This window comes from Cebidichthys violaceus, unplaced genomic scaffold (genome assembly GCF_023349555.1).
Source record: "Cebidichthys violaceus isolate CVI_PGR_0920_01 unplaced genomic scaffold, fCebVio1.0.p SCAF_6, whole genome shotgun sequence".
NCBI lineage: Eukaryota > Metazoa > Chordata > Actinopteri > Perciformes > Stichaeidae > Cebidichthys > Cebidichthys violaceus.
Window position 1 is genome coordinate 15,765,058 of NW_027176816.1, and position 21,122 is coordinate 15,786,179.

At 40.8% G+C, this 21,122-nt stretch overlaps 1 protein-coding gene across 1 annotated transcript in view; it reads right to left on the reverse strand.

The window, feature by feature from the left end:
• Window positions 1-21,122, reverse strand: part of plch2a (phospholipase C, eta 2a) — a 190,956-nt gene that overhangs the window by 161,381 nt on the left and 8,453 nt on the right. Inside the window, exon 2 of the mRNA XM_068732737.1 lies at window positions 12,344-12,974. Coding sequence (XP_068588838.1) covers window positions 12,344-12,497 — 154 coding nt within the window. The 5' untranslated portion in view covers window positions 12,498-12,974. The remainder of the gene's footprint in view (window positions 1-12,343; window positions 12,975-21,122) is intronic.

A 21,122-nucleotide genomic window follows, 5' to 3' on the forward strand; every position in this document is an offset into this window, starting at 1 on the left:
GGGTAGATGTAAGCGCCTGTACACACACACGAGGACATAAGGGTTGTAGCCGTGCGAGCTGACTGGCTCCATTTCAAATATGCGGCAGAGCATGCATTCACACAAACATCTGCACTGTGAAAGGGCAAAAAACACAACTCATTAAAAAAAAAAAATACACTATAAAAACACCAGGATATTAATTTCAATCTACTCTAGAAACCAGTACCTACCCTTTAGGCCCGTTACTGTTTAAAATGAAGCAGTGTCTCCTGGCATGAATGAACGCATCCATAGCGAGCTGGAGGAGGCCCAGTTCATTCATGCCAGGAGACACATCTTTTCTAATCTCGAATAATAGAAATAGAAAAGGAGCAGAACAGAAGTTGAACTATTTTAGTGGTTACTGCAAAACCTCACCTCAATGAGTTTATACAGAAGTTAGCCCACTACAACAGTCACAATGGTTCTTCTCCGTTTAATCATCTTGTGACCCCTCATCCTGGGAGTCTTGACCCTGGGTTGGGAAGCACTGCTCTAAATCAGTTATCTTGTGCTGGGTCGCAGGAAGCGGGAGCCCACTGTATTTCCCATAATGCACTCAGCGAGAGGTGCTGTACAACCTGGACATGGTGGCAGTCAAATACAGACAGACAAATACACACTTTCATTAGCACCTACAGGTTGTATAGTTTCTAGCTCACCTAAGTATCTCTGCACACCATTTACAGTCACTGTCTGGTGAAGAAAAGTAAACTTGTGAAGAGAATTATCAATCCAGATCTACATTTGAACACAAATCCATATTCCAGTATTACCAAATCAACCATTACTAGGAGTGGAAGGGTTTCCAGAAACCCTCTTTGCCTCAGAGCTCAGGTCAAGCAGTGAGGAAATGGGCTCATTAACCCCGGACCTCTCCACTTAAGATTAAACAGAGAAAACGCAGACAAAGGAATGGAAGGCATCCCTCAAGATATCAGCTTTCCATTACCAGGAGTCTGATGCCGAGACAATGAGTTAATTAAGGCTCAGTCTGTCTTTCGCAGGAAATCATGGAGTGGTTCTGAATGAAGCGGAGGAACTGGGTGAACTGGGTGCTGTATAAAGGAGGGCGCTGCAGTGCCCCCCTCTGGTTGTGTGAATACTTCACCTCTACTGACTTATTGAAATAGAAGTTGAATATTAATAAACATAATACCCTCTGCCCATGTTATGAGGTAATTTAGGAGTAAATGAGGAGGGCAATATTACAAATGTCAAAATGTGGAATACCACATATATATCATCAAATGGTGTCTGTTTGCTATAATAATGTAATTTCTCAGAGGAGGAGCTTCACTGGGGCTTCCTCTGTTGCCCCATCTTTGTGACCTCAGCTCTCTGTACGTTATTCAGCCATACAGACACATAGCCCTGGGTCAGCAGTTTATCATTACAGACAGACAGTAGGCTTGTATGCGATCACAAAACTACCTCTGCAGATACAATCGAATACTGCGTCAACCAATCACAGACCTGATGTCTAACAATTATATGTTTTCCATCTTTACTACAAAGAGCCTTGTGCTTTACACTGCCTCATCTTTAATGGGGTTTGATTCTAGCGGAGTATACGAACAAAGACTGACCATAAAAACGTAATGATTTGTTTGCACCACAATGTGTGGTTGGGTGTCGTGTCTGCAGAATGGATATGGATCAGGTGGCAATCTCCAGCCTTTCAATACCCATCCTACCAAACTATTTAGTATGCCAGACAAAGGTTTTGTATGTCCCAATGCATAGTATGTATGTATGCACAATGCAGTGTGCCAAAAGTACCAGGATGTCCTACAGCATCCGGTTGTGTTTTGCAGCATGCAGGCTAGCATGCTTTTCTGGCTATAGTTTTTAGTCACGTGACATGCGTGGTGACCTGGAGGGCAAAACAACATGGCGGTTCGCACTGCACTCTGCATAGAAAGGCAGCACAAGCCAATCAATTTTACCTCTGTTTCCAGCCACGAATATTTGCTATCACCTTTTAACTGAAGAAAAAAAAAATTAGATCAAACTGCAGGTTTTGGGCAGGTTTGTTCAATCTGGTTGGGTTAGTGATGCTGACGTTTGGGAGGTGAAGGACAAGAAATTCTTCATTGTCAGAGAAATGTTGACAGCACAGCACGTTTAATGGCTAAAATCCTTTCAGGGTTTCTTTCTCAGACGGGATTCTGAACACGGCCCAGACTCGTCTCCTCATCGGTTAGTTGCACAACAACTACAACAACAGAAATCCCTCACTCCGTAAAACTGGCGGGCAGGGGAAGACAGCGTTGTTTGGCCCTCCAAGGGGGCGTTCCCTTGAGGACGTGACGTCACAGGAAAACTATGAATTCCGACCCACAATCCTCTGTGCAGCGAATCTATGAGCAAGAGGGTCAAAGCTCGAAGCAATGTCATGAATAAGTAGTATGTCTCAATTGAAAGCATACTTCATACAACATTAAGTACTTTGAAGGGGCAGCTGCAGTACGGCCTAAAGGTCAAAAGAAAAAGTCTGCGATTTGGAACGCAGTGGATAACTTTTTGTTGCCTGAGAGGCCTGGGGTTTAAAACCCACCAAACACTCCCTACTGTTTGTATAGCTTAATGTGAGGGCGCTGTAATAACTGATGGTGATGAGCATATTAACATTTATATCAACTCAGAGCTTTTTTTTATTTGGCTCCTGGGCAGTAACAGTGAGTAAATCAAAATTAAACAATAAAATCAATCCCCAGAGGAAGTGACACTTTCAACGTAATTAGTGCTGAGGTAACAAAAGGGGGTAATCCCTAAAGCTGGACTGACCCATATCAGTCGAGATACGTTTATTACATATACAGTAGATCTGTATTGGTGTATATGTCAGCCAAAACAGAAATTACAAACAAGGGTTGATCTTTAATGTTTCTAACACATGATTCCATGGTGATCAAATCGTGGCTATTGTAATTCTGGAATAAGATACACGAAAACAAAACAATTACAGTATGTTGGTATTACTTTTACAACTCTTCAGACACTGATGATGTTAATCACTGTGGGGTCATGCTGCATCAAGACCAAACATCACAATAAAACACGTGAAAAAAGACCCATGCAAACATTATCCTGAGATAAAAAAATAAACACAAAAAAACAAGCAAATTAATCTCAAAGCTATTTACTAAAAAGTACAAGAAGAAGAAGAAGGTGAAAACCTGCAGTTATCAGAGAGCCTCCCTTTCCTTCTGACTATCCTCCTAGAGTTGTAATAACAGCATTCAGAGTTAAACTGACTCCAAACGCACATGGGAGATGTTTTCCCACAGGGCTTTCTGGCAGAAAGGCTTTATTTTATCCATAAACATGATCAGCAAGGCTTGTTGCCAAAAACCTTCTAGTATTTCTAGTGGAAAGCAGGAAAATCAAAACTTCTCCCATGTTGAACTCCTCCTGCGTCACATTAGTGAACAGCCGTTCTGCATCCTGACTCTCAGGTCTACTTCCCACAGCTTCACTGATACACACGTTTCATTTAATCCGGTGTGTTACTAAGGCTGGTGTTAACACATCGGGTCTGTAGCTAATTTGTCACGGAACTGTGTTGTTGTGAACTGACCAGGTAAGTAGATCTTTTTTTTATTTTATTGTTTTTTAGGAGATTTTGTGCTTGACTAGAAACTATAGGTATTCATTCAGAACTTAAATGAGGCTGCTGGATCAGAGCTGCCAGTTCTTTAGAGATAATTAGTACAATCCCAGCCAATCGGGACAAAGAATTCACCCAGACCACTGTAAAGGTGTGTCAAGAAAGTCATCTAGAACTGACTCAAATTGAATAAATCACCTCGCTGCCCTGATTCCTGGTACTGCAACATTCCAACATAAATGAAGGCATTGATCTGCTAGGACCAGTCCTCTGCAATAGTCTAGTAGGTGAAACACTATCTGATCTAAGAGAAAATATACTTTTCCCAAAACAGCTCCGGGACAAGATGCTGCTGCCCTGCAAAATCTTCTCCAAAGTCTCCTCTGGAGGTCTGATGTGTCCCGACCCAGCAAACACCACAACTTCAGAGTGCATGGGCTTTTCATGTTCAGTGCATGAACCTTCTCTCCACTAGTTAGCTTTGCAGTCTGCGGAACTTTTTTTTAGGGTTGGCAAATTCAGACTGGAACTAAAACCACAGTCCTCACTGTTGACTTGAGCAGCAGCAGGTTGACTTTTCACCTTTCGATCATGTCTGCTTCATTAAAGTGTAAGACTAGCATTATTCTGCAAATTGTATCAAATGTCCCAAACCAACAATATGTTAGTCCATCTCAATCTTTTCTGATTTCCTGTCTGTGGCTCTCAGCTCCAAGCTTTTGTTTAAAAAAAAAAAAAGTTGGGAACTATTTTCAGAGGCGGATGGATTAGGGATGCGCGATTGTTTCTATATTCATATGCCCATATTGTAAAAAGAGAGAAAAAGATGCACACTTACTCAATTTCCAAAATTCTTATGTTTTTATTAGTGCTGGGCAATGATTCAAATTTTTAATCGCGATTAATCGCATGATTTTCTGCGATTAATTAATCGCGAGCAACAGTTGGTGCACGTTGTAACGGCGTCGCTTTTGTAGTCCTCTCCTTTTCATACAACTCGTGTATTCTTCTTGTGATGGTGCGTCTTGAGGGAGGCTCATGCGTGCCGTCATTCGATGCGATCCTAAAGGTGCGTTCACACCAAACGCGATGCGAACGCACCCTAAGAACGTTCCTAAGACCGAAATCTTCCACAATGTTAATCGGCTGCAGTTTGTAGCCACTTCTCGGTGGCATTTGTTAGCTTGTCTTGCTTTTGTTTATCTATACTTCTCCCACACGCTGCATCCAACGTAGTCTGCTGAAGCCTCCCTCCACAGTTTGTTTGGGTGATTTGCTGGCATCAACGGTGTGTATTGCATTTAAAAAAAACTGAGTTAATGCACAATCAAATAATTGTCGGCGTTAATTAATTAACGTTAACACAATAATAACAGTCAAAAAAGTGCTTGCTCTCCCACTTTCAACAGCGAGGCACGCACCTGTATTAATGAGGCGGTTTGACAGCAATCTAACGGCACCATAAATTATATTTATACAAGCACAATAACACAAAATCATATTTCACCATTTCTTTTTTGTTTTGAATTTCATAAAATAGGACGAAAGACATTCAAATCATCTTACAAAAACCTCAATATAAGCTTCAAATGTAAAAAAAAAAAAAAAAGACATTCCAAACAGCCCTATCCATAACCTTAACTATTCTTATGGAGATAGAGCAATGTTTTTGTGAGCAAGCTCACGGAGAGCAGAAATGCAGATCCATGGAAAAGAGACGGTGTGTAACTAAAGACTTTATATTCACGGACTGATTAACAGGGATAAGTCACCAGAAACATCACTAACAGATTCTAGAGATTCTTTTAATGACATCTCAGTTCTGATAGTAAATCGGTTAAAATTGCCTCGATATTGTTGTGATGAAAACAATCGTCGATCACCTTATCATCGATTAACGATCAGATCAAGGATGAACCCACAGTGTTTGTGTTCATGCTTAGGAAGGAACCTGTCACCCAGTGTGGCTCCCTGATGTGTTCTCAGTAGGTTTTTAGAGCACAGAAGAAGAAGGTATATCAGGCTTTGATACATACACACTTGTTGTTAGTAGAATACATTCAGTTGTATCATATATATTGTATTTGACCGTAACATCTGTAAAAACACAGGGCCTGATAAGAATCCCAGCTCCTCAAGATTAAATCTTGTTTACTATGTTAATAAGAAATGCAGTAAACATGAAAAGAAGCCTTCATGCTCTACATCTAGTAATGTGATTAGAAATAAAAAAGACATGGTGTGTTCTCAGCTCCAGTTTATGATTATCATAAAAAACACGCAATCACTGTTTTTGCATCAGATTGATAAATATTGCAATGAGCTTTATGCCATGAACTTGTGTCACAAAGATTTATTTTAACATAACTTAACTGTTGCATCTCTGCCTATATGACAATATACAGCATCATCATTATCATAATTACTCATAGTTACTTACTGCAATACGATTTAACCGTCTCAATACACACGCTCACAAGCAGCACTCTGACTGACAGCCCTCTATCCACCCTGGGACTCAGCAGATGGTTTCTAACTGTGTCTGAAGGCAGCATCAGTGTGCAGCTGAGACTAAATTGGAGGGTTTTGGTTTTAGGTAAACACAGCAGCTGCTTTCCAGCTCGCCTCAAACACCTGCGGCCTCCCCCCGTCCCTCATTCACACGTTTATTCACACGCTCACGCTTTCCCTCCGTCTGCCTGGAAGTGCTTGCTGGTTGTTACATGTTACTGAGCACATTTTCTCCGGTGTAGGAAGTCTGGTGAACAGCACAGTATTGTATCAGCTACTGGAGGGTTGACAGCATGGGTTTGACAGTGCTTTGAGGCTGTTTGTAGCAAACGATACAAAAAGAAATACACAGTTATGTCTGTGAAACAAATCAACTTTACTCCCTGAATACCTAGAAGAGGAAGCTTTGACTTCAACATACAATTAATAACAGTAATAAAATAACCAGTAGTCATAGTTTTATGATCGGAGCTGTTAAAATGCTACCGTTGAACACCACTAGCTGTTTGAGTTATAGCTCTTTTTCAGTGAGTTGCCTTGGCATGACCTATGGAAGCTGCATCCTGCTTGCACATAAAGTTCAGGCTGATTTGCATAAGTCCATCCAATGTGTGTACTTACAGTACCTAACACTGCAGCTACGCATGTTAAAACAGAAGTAAATAGACTTGAAGTGTACAGTATCACAGTATACCGTGGTATTCAAATTGAATTACCGTTTACATTTGTTTATCTGTGTTATTCAAAAAAACGGACATAAGAGAGTGACAGTGTGCATGAGTTCAAGGTACATTTAGTAGTTCATTTAACATGCTATAATCCTGCTAAAATGTAACATGTTTATAATTCTGTTTATTACTATAATTCTGTTATCATTCCTTTTAGGGTAACTGATAATAAAAATAATAATAATAATTATGCTTCCAGTTTTAGCTAAACCCTTTGTGCTAGTTTCCATAATTAACCGGCTGATGTGCTTCTTGAGGATGAGACAGAGAGGAAGAGCAACTTTTTCTGCATTTTTACATTGAAAGGCCTGGAAATGTGCACATCTTGATGATATAAGCTGAGAGCTGATGACCTCAGAGAGCCTCTGCTGAGCTGCTCTTCTTCACACGGCAGCTCACTCTGGCTTCTATAATTTAAACCAGCAGCTGGCTTGCATTGGATTGTACGAGGCCCGACAAACTTCACTGTTGAGTTTGCGCTGGTCGTAGCTCCCATGAGCTCTGCTACGCTTTTGTTTCAATTTGATGTCCTTTTGTGTTGAGATAACCACACCAGCATGAGAGGGAGGAAAGCCCGGATGGGGGCTAAGCTACACCAGCTATAGGACCTGAAGCTATTACACTACCCAATCTGCTTCTCAGTCGCAGGTCGGTGACTGGGTTCACATCTTCACAGAGACCTCCGTCGTGGCGTCTCAGATCAAGCTGCACTTGACGGGCGGACCACAGGACAGAGAGCAGGACAGGAGGAGATGGATTCTGTGTTTACATCATGAGTTGATGGACAATGTTTCCCTGATGTCGACGTTTGAATGTTTCAATGTCTGCGATGTTACCTGCTTGTTGCTGCTGTTTATATTCCTCCTGATGCAAATTCTAAAAAGTGCACTGAAGGAAGGCACTCCTACTTTTGTTTTTTGTTTTTTTGGCCATGTTTTTCTCATGTAGGCTGCAACTGCTTTTGGTGGCGCGGACTCCTTTAGGATTCCATCGCTCTTTGCTCCACTGGTGTGCATCAGTCGACATCAATACCTATTTGAGCTAATCGTGTTTTAACAACTCAAGAAACCAATGACGTGACCATCAATGTAAAGCACCCCACTCAGTCTGACCCCAGTGCTCTGCTAGTCACCTGTGGCAACAACGATTAAGGCTCAAACACAGCCGGCCTGTCACAGCTCCTCGGTGCTGACAACAACAGCAAACCTCACCACTGCAGGTATTTGAAACATCCATGGAGCCAATCAAACGTCTCCCTGCAGCATGGCCCTCATTGTGCTCCCGGCGCTGGGTTTAATCACCGAATTCCTTCACCCGGAGCATCAAAAGAGCACATGCCCGGAGGAGAGATGCAGGGTGTAGCGGAGCGTGTGACTGGTCGATAGAACAGGAAAACATGGACATTGAACAACCACTCTGCAACCAGTTCACTCTAAACATCTCTCAAAATATCTATAATAATAAAACATTTTATTTATAGAGCGCTTTTCAGAATACTCAAAGACACTTTACATTAAAATGTATAGAATATTCTCATCTATACAGCTTTGTAACATAATTTACATTGTTTTTTTGCACAAGGCACAGACTTCTGCAGATCTCTCCTCCTCCACTGATCCTATCAACCATCAGTGTGTGCTATACATCTGCCTTTACTGTAATGTAATGTAATTTAGCTTTTATGTTTGCTCCCTTCCCGCCTTGTGTTGCGACTGCTGCACAGCAGTTTCAAGATTCATCTCATCTTATCTTTATCTCTTCTCCCCCAGCTACTGATGAGTCATTAGTTTGCCTCCCTGAGCCATAAGAAATGAGACTGACAGTGAAATCTCTTCCCCTGCTGTTGACCCAAAGCCTCATTACACCCCACAACATCAAAGTGTTGGAAGGCAACATGGCAAATAAATAGAAGCCAAATACATTTATAATTTTCAAAAATAAGTAAAAGATCTGCATTTATTTCTGTGTTTCCGTCGCATCATTCCCATCCACCTTTCTCCGCTCACGCAGTAGGGATAAATATTTCCGTTCCGTCACCATCAAAGACTTTAATGGACAGAAGGTGATGGCCTCCGGCAAAAGTTCTACAACTTCACACGATTAAATATTTTGTGTAATTTTATTCTCCGTTGGTGTGAAATAAAATAAGTTGCGTTTTGTCAGAGTATGTGTGTAATGTTACTGATATCGTCCTGTGTGTCTTCATCCCAACATTACAAAAAGAGAAGAAGAGTCCTTGTAAAGGCGTTGTGCTCATGCAGTAGGACATTGCACCAAACTCTCTGCTGATGAATGACACTTGTGTCCTTTTCAGCCATGCAGACAAATAAAGCTCAGCCACTCCAGCAGCTGTGTCTGCAGAGCAAGACAACCAGCCTGTTCAGAAACAGGGACGCTGCTGCTTGACCTTTGCAATTGTTTCATTATTTACCCTGTAGTCAAGTCTGTGGCATGAAAATATACACTTTTGCTTGATTGAGCTGAAGCGCAGAATTTTAATGTGAATATTATTCACAGAAAATTAGCTTGTTGGGAACTTTTCTACCCACTATAACTTAAAATACAGACGTGTGTTAGCATTTATTCTATAAATGTTACTAGTGTCAAAATATGAACACAAATGAATAATTGCATAATTCATAAGCAAGTCCTGCTTTAAAATGTGCTGATTAATACTCTGGTCACATCAGAAAGAGGCACAGTGAAGTCCATCTGCACATCTTTGCAAACTAGAAGAGCTGGTAGCTTGATAACACAATGACAAATCACAGGTCTACACAAGTGCAATCTACAAAAATAAAGTTTTTCACATAGCAGCCACGGTTGAATTTCAGCCTGCATGCATGCTATTGAAACAGAGCGGCTAGAATTGGTAGCCAGAGCAACAAGCTAGTGGACTGATGAGGTCTCTCTGCCAAGACAGTAAAGACCGAAATAAAAACCAAACTCCTGATAATGTTATGTCATTGCATCGATGCAGAGTTGGCCACAATCGCATGGCAGTGCATCTTAGGATCAAGACATTTCCACACTTCTATTTATAATAATACTTCATATTAGTGGAGCGGTGAGGATCTGATTGAACAGCAATGGGAATGGACACCCATTTAGAATGTTCTCAGCCGATTGAATGGGCCTTATCAGTGATTATCACTACTACTATAATGCTTGTTGTTGGCAACAGCAGCGCATGAACATGCTGCGGATGGTAGCCCCCATCAATTTCGCTGTATTTTTGTCTTTATTTGTTGTTGTTTTTTGTGTTTATCACTCATAGCAGATGACAGAAGACATTCATCACAAAAGAAAGAGTGGGGCTGAAGAGCAGCGGACTTTGAGACGATCACCGCCCCACGGCCGACCAACCAGCCAGACCTGCCGGACCAAACGCCACCAAACAGGGAGGGAGGAGAGCTGAGATGGAAGCTAAGCTAACCCAGCTAGGACCTGAGGCTACTCCACTACCCAGAATGCTCCTGGGACTCTGTGTTTACATCATGATGCGTGGTGCTCAAACACAGTAAAAGTTGATGGACAATGTTTTTTTCCTCATGTTAAATTTTGAATGTAAAGATGTCGGCCATATTATCTGCCCAGAGAATAGTTGCAGCTGTTTACATTTATTATGATGCAGATTAAAATAATGCACTATGCAGGAATGTACTACTGTTATAGTTTAGTTTGTCTGACTTTGGTTGTGCATCCCTGTGTTGCATAATGACAATAAATGACCCTCATAACTACAGCCCCGAGAGGCCGCTTGTAATTGTATTAGTGATCAACCGTGCGAACAGACGATAACGGCCTTCTGAACATACTAGGAGGTGAGCAGGCCCCTTCTAACACATATTGTAACCATATCTATCAGGCTGATAACTGCTGATAACACCCATTCTAACAGCTGTCACCATTTGAAACCAAAAGCTTTATCTGAAGACCTTACATTTCCATCAGAAATCTCCTGGTATGCACCTTTTGTACTATCTAAAGTGAAAATGAGTTGTGTCGTTTTCACACACAGTATGACATCCTCTGATAGAGCATCACTGCTGGCAGACGCACCATCATCGCCACCTGGATCATTGACAGCAACTACACCAGAAAACACTCAGCCCAGAAATATGCTGGACGTGAAAATTGACAACATGCTCAGGAGGTTTCCTCTCGGATTCTGTTGACCTGGTTTCACACTTGCAACGTGTAAATATTTTCATTTCAAAAAATGTCTTTCGGTAAAACATGGTGGGTGAAGATACTTCCACTGATACAGAGCTTGTTTTTGAGGATGTTTACAACACGTTTTATACCTTATATAATGTGTAACTAAGTCCTGACAGCGGCTGAGTTTACTGCATGGGATTGAAGGTCAAACAGTAAAGCACATTATATTACATCAGTCATATAAACTAACAGACATTCCCACGTCGGCACTGTTACAATCACTTTCTGAAAGGCTTGAAAAGCAGTTCAGTTTGACTGTGAGTGTTTGCAACACAAGCTCATATTTGTAAAGACTGCAGCGAACTTCTGCACATGTCGGCCATGTTATCTGAATAGAGAGATGCTTTTGTTGCTGCTATTTACATTCCTTATGATGCAAATTAAAAGAATGCACTACAGGAATGTACTACTGTTATAGTTTAGTTTCTCATGTGTTTGTTGTGTTACAAATGGGCTACAACTGCAGTTGGTTGTGCATCCCTGTGTTGCATAATGACAATTAATGATCCTTGAATCCTTGAGACAGAAATGTGCAGAAGACACACTTCAGTTCTTTACAGACCAAAGTTCACGGTAAGCTGTTTTCACAATGGGAGGAACAGGACCCGATGGCCTCGATGACCTTTTCAATTTTTCAACAGATTTCAAACAAGATTTTAATCTGGACCTCCTCCCATCACAGACACAACCTCCTATTAATACATACAATCTGGCCCCATCACGGTCTGTTTTTAGCCTCCAGCTTTTCTCATCTTTCTTCATCAACCAACTTCACATTCATCTGGGCCTCCCCCCATTAGACACACAACCTTTTCTATCTCCACTTGATCAAATTTGGTACAGCGTTAAAACATTTGAATATTTTGTTGGAAGTAAATCAGATATATGAAGAATAATAACACAGAAAATGAAGGCGATTATCAGATAGTCCTCCAATCCAACCAAGACATATGAAGTGGCTGTGATCCAATCAATAACCGCTCCACCTTCCTTACACACAGTCAGTTCCTCCAGCCCATGACATCTCTATCATCATCTCTTAATTAATTAAATAACCAAGATTTTAAACCATACTTGACATTGCAATAGAAGATGGCAAAACAGTGTATTGTTTTCAGCATAGCAACAACATGCTTGAAGTTAAACAGCACTAATACGCCACGAGACCAGAGACAACACACCACAACATGACACCAAACACATTCACACTCAGATTCCCGGCACGCCATCATTCATCATTGACACTTACCGACGTTGATGACGTTGGCGGACAGGAAGTGGCTGCAGGGAAGGCTGGCGGTGCTCACGAAGGAGTCGCCGTCCGTCGTCACGGTGGTCCTCGACCTCAGCGACAGGTTGGGGGAGTCGGTCACCATGGCCATTCTAGCTGCCACAGCCGCCATGACAATGTTCAAGGTGTAGCTGCTCCCCAAAGAGTCTATAGAGTCTTCAGAAACTGGGATGCAGGCAAACGGAGCTCAAGAAATATTGTATCTCATTGGTAAAACATATTGGATAAAATCACTGGAAGAAGGAGCAAATTTAACTTGAGAGGTTCCTCAAATTGAAGTTCAGTTGCAGTAGAAAGCTGAAAAGGAAGTGGACTGGGGACTGAATGCCTGCTGTCTAGAGCTGTCAAGCTGTCAGAACAACCCTCAGTCAAATATTCCCAAAGCAACAACTGCAATCCAATCCAATATTCCAAAGTGATGGCGGTCACAGAAGGACGTCTTTGATGAGAATTCCCAGACCCGATGCAGAAGAGTCCTCACATGACACGTTTTATTAGTTGAATATGATGAATGGAATCACTCAAAAAAAGGCTTCTGGTCCTCCTGGTCCAGATCATAATCCCAGTCAGGCGGAGCTGCTGCAGTCACCTACAGCGGAGGACACACAGACACCTTCTCTTCACTTGTTGATGAGGACAAACACCAATATGACATGTTATGCAGTTTCTGCTCAGAATACTACACTTGATTTTTGTACTACAACTCCCTAGTTATTTTTTGTATGTGATGACGGAAGAATTGTGATTAACATTAAATTCAGCACAAAACATATACTTGTATGTTCTTTCATTCCACTGTTATTGGAAGAAAAATAATAATAAGATTGCTTTGACCGAATGAGCCAATGTGGACTGTATCTAATAATTATTTGCAAAAAAATATTCTTTTAAAAGAAATAGCACAACATTTAAAAGGTTAGGACACTACAGCTTAAAGCAACTCAACATTGACTTCTCCCAGCGGCCGTGGTTGCTATATTTGACCTGAAGTCGATATCATTATGAACTAATCAAACAAAATCTTCTTTGAATGTATTGGTCATTTCAGATCTCGATAAGGATGTATATCACAATATAGCATGTTTTCTGGTAAATCAAAAAATAAATAGTCTATATGAAATAACCACATGGTTTATATACTTGACAAATGAAAAACACTGAGTATTGTCTCATTTAATCAAGAACTTTAGAACAACATTTTCTGAAAAATTTGAGTTGGAAGGGGCTTGTTATTATCAATTTAGACAACGTGTTTGCATATATCAATATCTGAAAAGATATCAAGATATGATTCCATTGATAAATTGATAAATTGTCCTATTGAATTATCAATCAGCCCCATCATAAACTCAAACAAAGGATAGGCCAAAGGCTGAAAAAAGAATGGTAACCAATAGACAACAATCACCTGTACAATATACTGTCATCAATGAAGCTCATGCTATAGGTGGGGGAATCACCAAAGTCATAATAAGTAATAAGAGTAATTGTAGTGTCCCTCTCAATGTGCATCAATCCATAAGACGGTTAGGGTTCACTGAGGGTCACTCTAAGCCCCCTTTGGGCTCTCTCAAACTTCACTTGACCTCAGGTTCCATTAGTGATGCTGCTGTAGTGGATGTCACAGCACAAGTCACACGCATTTAATGATTCACATCGCTGTGAGAAAATGAAACCCGGAGGCAGCAGCGAACCGACAGAGAAAAAGAAGATAGTATGTGGAGAGAACCACGAAACAGAAATGTAATTTAGTAATTAAAGGATAGAGATTTAAAATGTAATGAAAAAAAATCAATAAAGATTTTTAAAAAGGCGTTCAAGACATTAATTTGCTCTAGTTTAAGAAGAAAGCTTCAGTCTACGTAGGACGCAGCATGACTGGTGCCAGCATGTTACACCACAACTCAGACTCACTTCACCTCTCCTACCTAAGCCTCCTTTGTTTGCCTACCTTCTGCCATCACTCACAGAAACCCACCCACATGAAGATTGGATACACCTGAAAACATGTACCTCTCCGCTTGAAAGACTCCTTTAAATCAGCTTTCAAAGTTGAAAGCTTTAACGCTGTGTATGTGATCCGCCACCCTGCGAAGGACTGAACAATGTGTGGTGTGTGAGTGTTGGGGGGAGTGAGTCAGGGTTAGCTGGAAGAGGTGGGCCGGCTGGAGGACGTGTTGAGAACTGTTTCAGAAACTTTGGCGGTCAGATTGGCTGAGCTGCAGGTCTGGGCACGTTCTTGTTAGCGTCAAACCTACATACACACACTCCACCTGGACACAGGAAAAGGTGTGTGCGGGACTAGTGCTGGTATGTGAACACCAACATGCTTTTATTCAAACTAGCGTGTTTCAAACAGTCATCAACGGACCAGGGAGGGCATCTTGTAACATGAAACATTTAACAATTCCTTTGTACTCAATGTTGTAAGTGGGACTCAGATATCAGGCAGAACTGCAGCCGTTCAGTGCTTTAACACAATGTTCAGTCTACACATGATTCTGTTTAAAAAAAAAGTTTGGTACTATTTAAGAGCTTAATCCAACCTTGTGCCACTGTTGACAAGTGGCTGATGGGAAATCCATTGCAAACAACAGCAATGTCTGTTTCTCAGCAAATGTAGCTCTCCAATCGAGAGAATTCCAATAAATGACTGTTTGAGTGAGTAACATACATTAAAATCATGCTCAGTATTCATTATTAAGATCAGCTCAAGGTCTACCAGTGGGTAGCCAATTGCAAAATTTTGTTGGGGAAACTTAAGGCCTTAACGCACCGGGGGCATGACCTATAAAGGACAAGAAAATGCAAAATACTATTCATACCAGCAGTGATGCGAATTTGCAACAGTTTCAGCACTTTTTCAATAAAAGGTTCCAATAGAATCTATTGGATCCTGGTAGTTGGTCCTCTGCTTGTGAGCAGAGGACCAACTACCAGGATCCTATCGAACCAGAGCAACGTCTGACTGCTCTGTCTGAGGTAAACTGTTGTATAGCCTAAGATACTATAAGATATTTTATTGAGTTTCCTTTTAGCAAAATGCTCTGAGTGAATTTGAGTTCCCTCTGGTAAACTGTTATGCAGTGTATATGTCTAGAGCTTTTATTGTAAAAGGTAAGAACAAAAGTAAAGGATCTTGGCTGAAATATACGTATTGAATATGTCCATTCAGAACAACGTGGTTGGTTGGCACAACAGCCATCAAAACACAAACAAAGATGCGTCCTTGGAAGCCTTGGAGTGGAAATGTGAGATAACCACCTGGTCTGTCATATCTTGGACTTGTCCTGACACAAGTCACACTGTTTAGTTGTCCAGGTTTGTTATAAGGGCATTACACAATTACAATCATCATACATTGTGAAATAAGCAATTTTTAATGGACATTTTACTGCTGCGTGACAATACAGTGTTGTCATGGATATCAGCCGTCCACAATGGTTTGTGTTCATGACCCCAACATCCAAGATGTACAGCAGCCTATGAGATCCTACCTAAAGAGATCAGCATCACCAGAAGACTTCTCCATTGATTCAATTTCTTTGCTGTTATCGGCCCTGCTGCTATTGAAATGTCAACAGTGTCCGCTTACAGTATCTCTCAATGTTCTGTCAAGCATTCATAATCAGTTACAGTTACAGTCTACATGAAATCATTCTGTTTGCAGAGACTCTCAGCCCACTTATCTCTGCAATAACAAAAGCTTCAATCCTAACCACGCTCCCTAGTCAAAAGGACATTTTACACACTGTTTTGATAGCAAACATGAACATGAACATTGTTGAATATCCACTTCCATTACAAAATGAGGTATTGTCTTTATGACAATAAAAAGGGATGTCTGCTACACTGAAATCTGCCAACAGTAATCACATTACTGGCTCTATTCTATCGGTGAGGAACTCTGGGATTTAAAAAAATATTCTCCATAGACCATTTTACAGCTGACGTCACGATTACGTCACAGTGTTAGCTAAAGAAATAAAAAGGAAGATTGCAGAACAGATCTCGTTGTGGGCTAAAGTTACCCATCGAAAAAGTCATCTGACTGCGCTGTATGGTACCAGAATTGATTTTGCATACATTTGAGATGATAAACTGTGATTCTACGCAAAACGGGCAAGGCGTTTCAGAAATGGAGAGAAAATGTTGCTAATATTTTAGCTTAGCCTTCTACTAACCTCCTCGGCTGTCACGGCTGCTACATCTCGGCGGCTAAACTATTAAGAGAGATGAAGAGATGGCCTGCTTATTTTCTGTAACTATTGTAGCATCAAAGCATGGTGGAATTAGAAAGCTAACTAGCAGACGGTTGGCTACTTAGCTGGCTTGCTAATTCTGCCATGCTTTCATGCAACACTGGTTACAGAAAGTTATCCAAATAAGTTGTCACTTATTTAACGAGAGCAATGTGCTTTCCTACGCTGTGACAAGAGTGTGTGGAAGAAGCATTATTGTTAAATTCTACTAATTTAGCGGCTGGCTAGTTGGCTAGCTACCATGCTAATTCCACCCTTGCCTCTAGCAGACGGGAGGAGAGCAGGCGGGAGCTCTGGAGACTAACTATCTAACTAGCCAGCTCTGGAGGTGGACAAGCTAGATAGTTAACTAACCACCCGTCCTCTCAATTTTGCTACCCTCCTGGCAAAGTTTGCTTCTCCCAGATTGACTACAGGAATCAAAGTCATTTAATCGTCAGTGGGGGAATACCTCAAAATTTGGTTTAGATCAAACACCAAGTAATACGTAATGGTCACCATGGGGTCCAAAATTAAAAACACAACTGTTTAAAACCTACTTGAACCTGATGTACATAAATAAATGTACAAAAAGGGGACCCAATCTGAAAGGCATGCAAAAACAGTTAGCTTGAATGGACCAGAGGATAGTTGGACTTGATTCAAAAAGTGGGCGATACAAACAGACCCAAAGAGAGAGAGAATCACTCGCAGAAGCGAGATGCAGCTGCAGTCAAAATGAGCAGCGAAACGTGAATTTCCATGAACCTCACAGTTCAATTAATTTCAATTCAATTTATTTATGCGGCAAATCACGACAAAAGTTATCTCGAGGCACTTTTCATATAGAGCAGGTCTAGACTGTACTCTACAATTTACAGAGACTTAACATTCCCCCATGAGCAGGCACTGGGGCGACAGTGGCAAGATAAAAACTCCACCTCCCAGTTTCACTCTTGTTTGCATTTTATGCATTAAAACACATATTTTCTCCTGTGATGAAAAAGCACCTCGTGATCAGAGCTGATAACAATTCCTCTTGGATCTGCTTGGGTATCAGACATATTGACACACAGACCTGAGACCTGCAGCCGTTCAACAGGACCCTTCTTCTGAGTGAACTTTGTATTGGAGAGAAATGTGCCATGATTAATGATGTTAATGCAATATTAATAGGTTGCTTGTGTGATGCTCCTCCTGAGCTTTCTTCCATTTTTCCCTGTTTAAGTTTTTTTTGGGGGGAGTTTTTCCTTATCTGAGTCGAATGGTCTCAGGACAGAGAGGGTTGTAGGCTGTACAGATTGTAAAAGATTTGAGATTTGGGATATTGAGATATAAATTGACTTGACTTACCTGTAAATACATTTCGCTTTACTATTCTACAACTACTTTTTTTCTAAATGAATGCCTTAATGAAATGCTTGTGAAATCCCACCAAGCAGGGGAAAAGAGAGTTGGAGGGACTGGTTTTTATTATTACAAATATATATTATTTTATAAGTTTGTCTTTTCTGTATATACATTACCTATTCGGCCTCTCTAACATGTTATGATCACCATGAAACAACGATATCTTGAGTTACGTTTTTTACCCTTTTCCCCTGTAATTTGTTGCAGAATGAATGTAATTTTACAAAACACATGTTGCTAAAAACATGGCAAAAAAATAATATCCAACATTCCCTAAAATGTGTTGCCCTATTCACCTGGTGTGTCTCTCTTTAAATATATGGGGTTTTACATTTACATCATCACTTAGTGGAAGATGTCACACTTAATATTCGCTACCTGGCCTCTGCACCAGTTCTAGCTTCTGTAGTCTAACAAATCTGTACTACAATATATGTGAGGTGTTACAGATCACTACAGCAGCCTTATGAAGAGTAATGACTGTAAAATGGAACAGAAGAGTTCCTGAGGGCAGAACCATTAAACTGCAGGTCAACACCCTTTTTGTTGCTAAGTACAGCAAGTTAGAGACAAGCTCGAGCACGGCCATGCGCTTCCCTCTCTGTTTCACAACACCAGGCCCGACTGACTGAATGTGTGTACCGAACAGTCCGTGTACACGGGACGTCCACTCCGCAGCGGCTGTCCTTAAAGTATCAGAGTAACAAGACACCTCTCATGACTAAAATCTACACAGCCATAATGACAGCTTGGATCATGCTTTAAACGTGTTGTCAGAGAGTGAGTCAGCCTGCCTCAGCTCTCTAAAGAGTGTGTTTCAGCTGCTGGTTTGGACCGTTGTTATGACTGTCCTCTGTAGAAGTGGCTGCTTTACTAAGCTGAGGGAGAGAGAGAAATACTCACAGTGGATTTTCAGTGCTGTGCATGTGTGGTTTACCCATCTTGTGGGTACATAAATCTGATCACACAGTCACATTGTGGGGACCTGCCTGTTTTGGAGGGACGAAATGGGGACAATTGCTCGTCCCCATAACATAAACGTTTACATTTTAGGGTGAGGACTTTGTTTAAGGTTAAGTTCAGGGCTAGAATAAGGGTGTAATGGTTAGAGTTAGTGTCCAATAAATGTATGTCCAGTATGTCAATGTAATGTCCCCAAAGGTAATGAAAATATGACTGTGAGTGTGAGTGTGTGTGTGTGTGTGTGTCTGTGTGTGTGTGTGTGTGTACACAAGCAAAAGGGGCTACAATTAATAGTGCTGCAGGAATGAGTCCTAAAACCCAGAATTGAGGCATCATTGTTGCACTTTTTCTGTCTCAAAGTCAATGTTTTTTGGTTCAATGTCTGAATTAAGGTCTGTGGTTAACACAAGCTGAAGAGATGTTTTGTTTTACATGTCTTCAAAAAGTGTCTAAATGAGGTGACTAAACGTCCTCACTAGAACACTAGTCCTCCTTCAGCTTAGTGGTGGAGACGTGAAGTCATGTGACCGTGGAACGTTAGCTTTTAACTTCAAATGATTACATTCACGCTTCAACATTTTTTAAGTGGTGTTCACTTGTAAAGATTATCTTGCTGAACAAAACATGTAAGTATCATAAACATTTGTTTGCCACAGAGATTATTTTCTGCAACAATTAAAAATCCAATGGAAGAATCCCATTGGATTTTTGTCGAGGGAACCAGTGTGATGATTCCTACAGCACTCTATGATTCTACAAGACTGTGCACATACAGTATCAGTCAGTAGTTACAAGCCAACAGTCAAAAGCATACAAACACAATGGCCCTTTCTTCCACATTCCCCACCTAACTGCTGCCTCCACTCAACACATGCACACACAATGGGATCCATTCAGAGCACATCATTTACAGTGGTTTCACAAAAGTGTGCAATCAGCAACACTTTAGATAATGTACACAATAATTAAGCACATGCCACTGAAAGGAAGAACTTATGCTCAGTTTCATAATCATTGAATTAAATGTCAACACATGGTTCATCATTGGGTCAACAAAAAAACAGCTAGTTCCTCTTCTTCCTCCAAACAATTCGAAATAACTAACTGTGACTAAACACTATAATTAACTGGGCATTGTGCTTGTCATGTGACAAAGCACTGAGTACTGATATATACAGAGTTAGTTCCATACATATTTGGACACTGACTTTTTTTTTTTACTTTTTGTTAATCCAAGCAACTTTGAGTTACAGTTATATAATGAATACGGGCTTTACGTGCAGGCTCTAAGCTTCAATCTAAGGGTATTAACATTCAAATTGGACTTTTGGTTTACAGCTCTTTATATGTAGCACCGTCTTTTTCAAGGGGTCAAAAGTAATTTAATTTAAAAGTTGTTTCAAGGACTATTCCTTTGTTCTTTCTTCTACTAAGCAGGTAAAAGGTGCAAAGTTAAATCCAAGTGTGTCATTTGCATTTGGAATCTGCTGTTGTGAACCCACAACATGTGGTCAAAGGAAGTCTCAATGCAAGTGAAAGAAGCGACCTGAAAGAAAGAAGGGCGTGACGAACAAAATGCTCGCCTGAGAATATTATATGTCTAGGGCTTTTATTGTGAAAGGTAAGAACTGAGGGAGTGAATCTGGACTGCGTTGTCAATGTTGAAAGGAGAAATATAGTTCAGAATATGGAGCCTCCAAATTGACTCAACCCTTTCTGCACAATTAGACTGGTTGATGCCTTTATTTGTGGTGCTCCGAAAAAATGACCATGTTCCAGTTTATATTTGTGTTCTGTGTGAAAGTATTCATGACAAAAACAACAGTGTGAAAAAAAATATATCAACGTGCGAAAGAAAGGCTCCCGGTGTGTAAAGGCCTAAGGCTGCAAAAGTAAAAATAAATCAGAGAGAAAGCGGGATTGACAAATCAACAGTTTGGCACATTCTGTTAAAAAGAGAATGTGCTGCTCGGCAACGCAATGAGGACTGGACCCTAACCTAACCCTAACCCTAACTCCGTCCACGGAAGACAACAGTGGGTTTAAAGAAAGAATGCTTCACAACATCCAGCCAGCCAGTAGGCATATCATTATCCATTAGAAAGATGAAACTTTCACACATT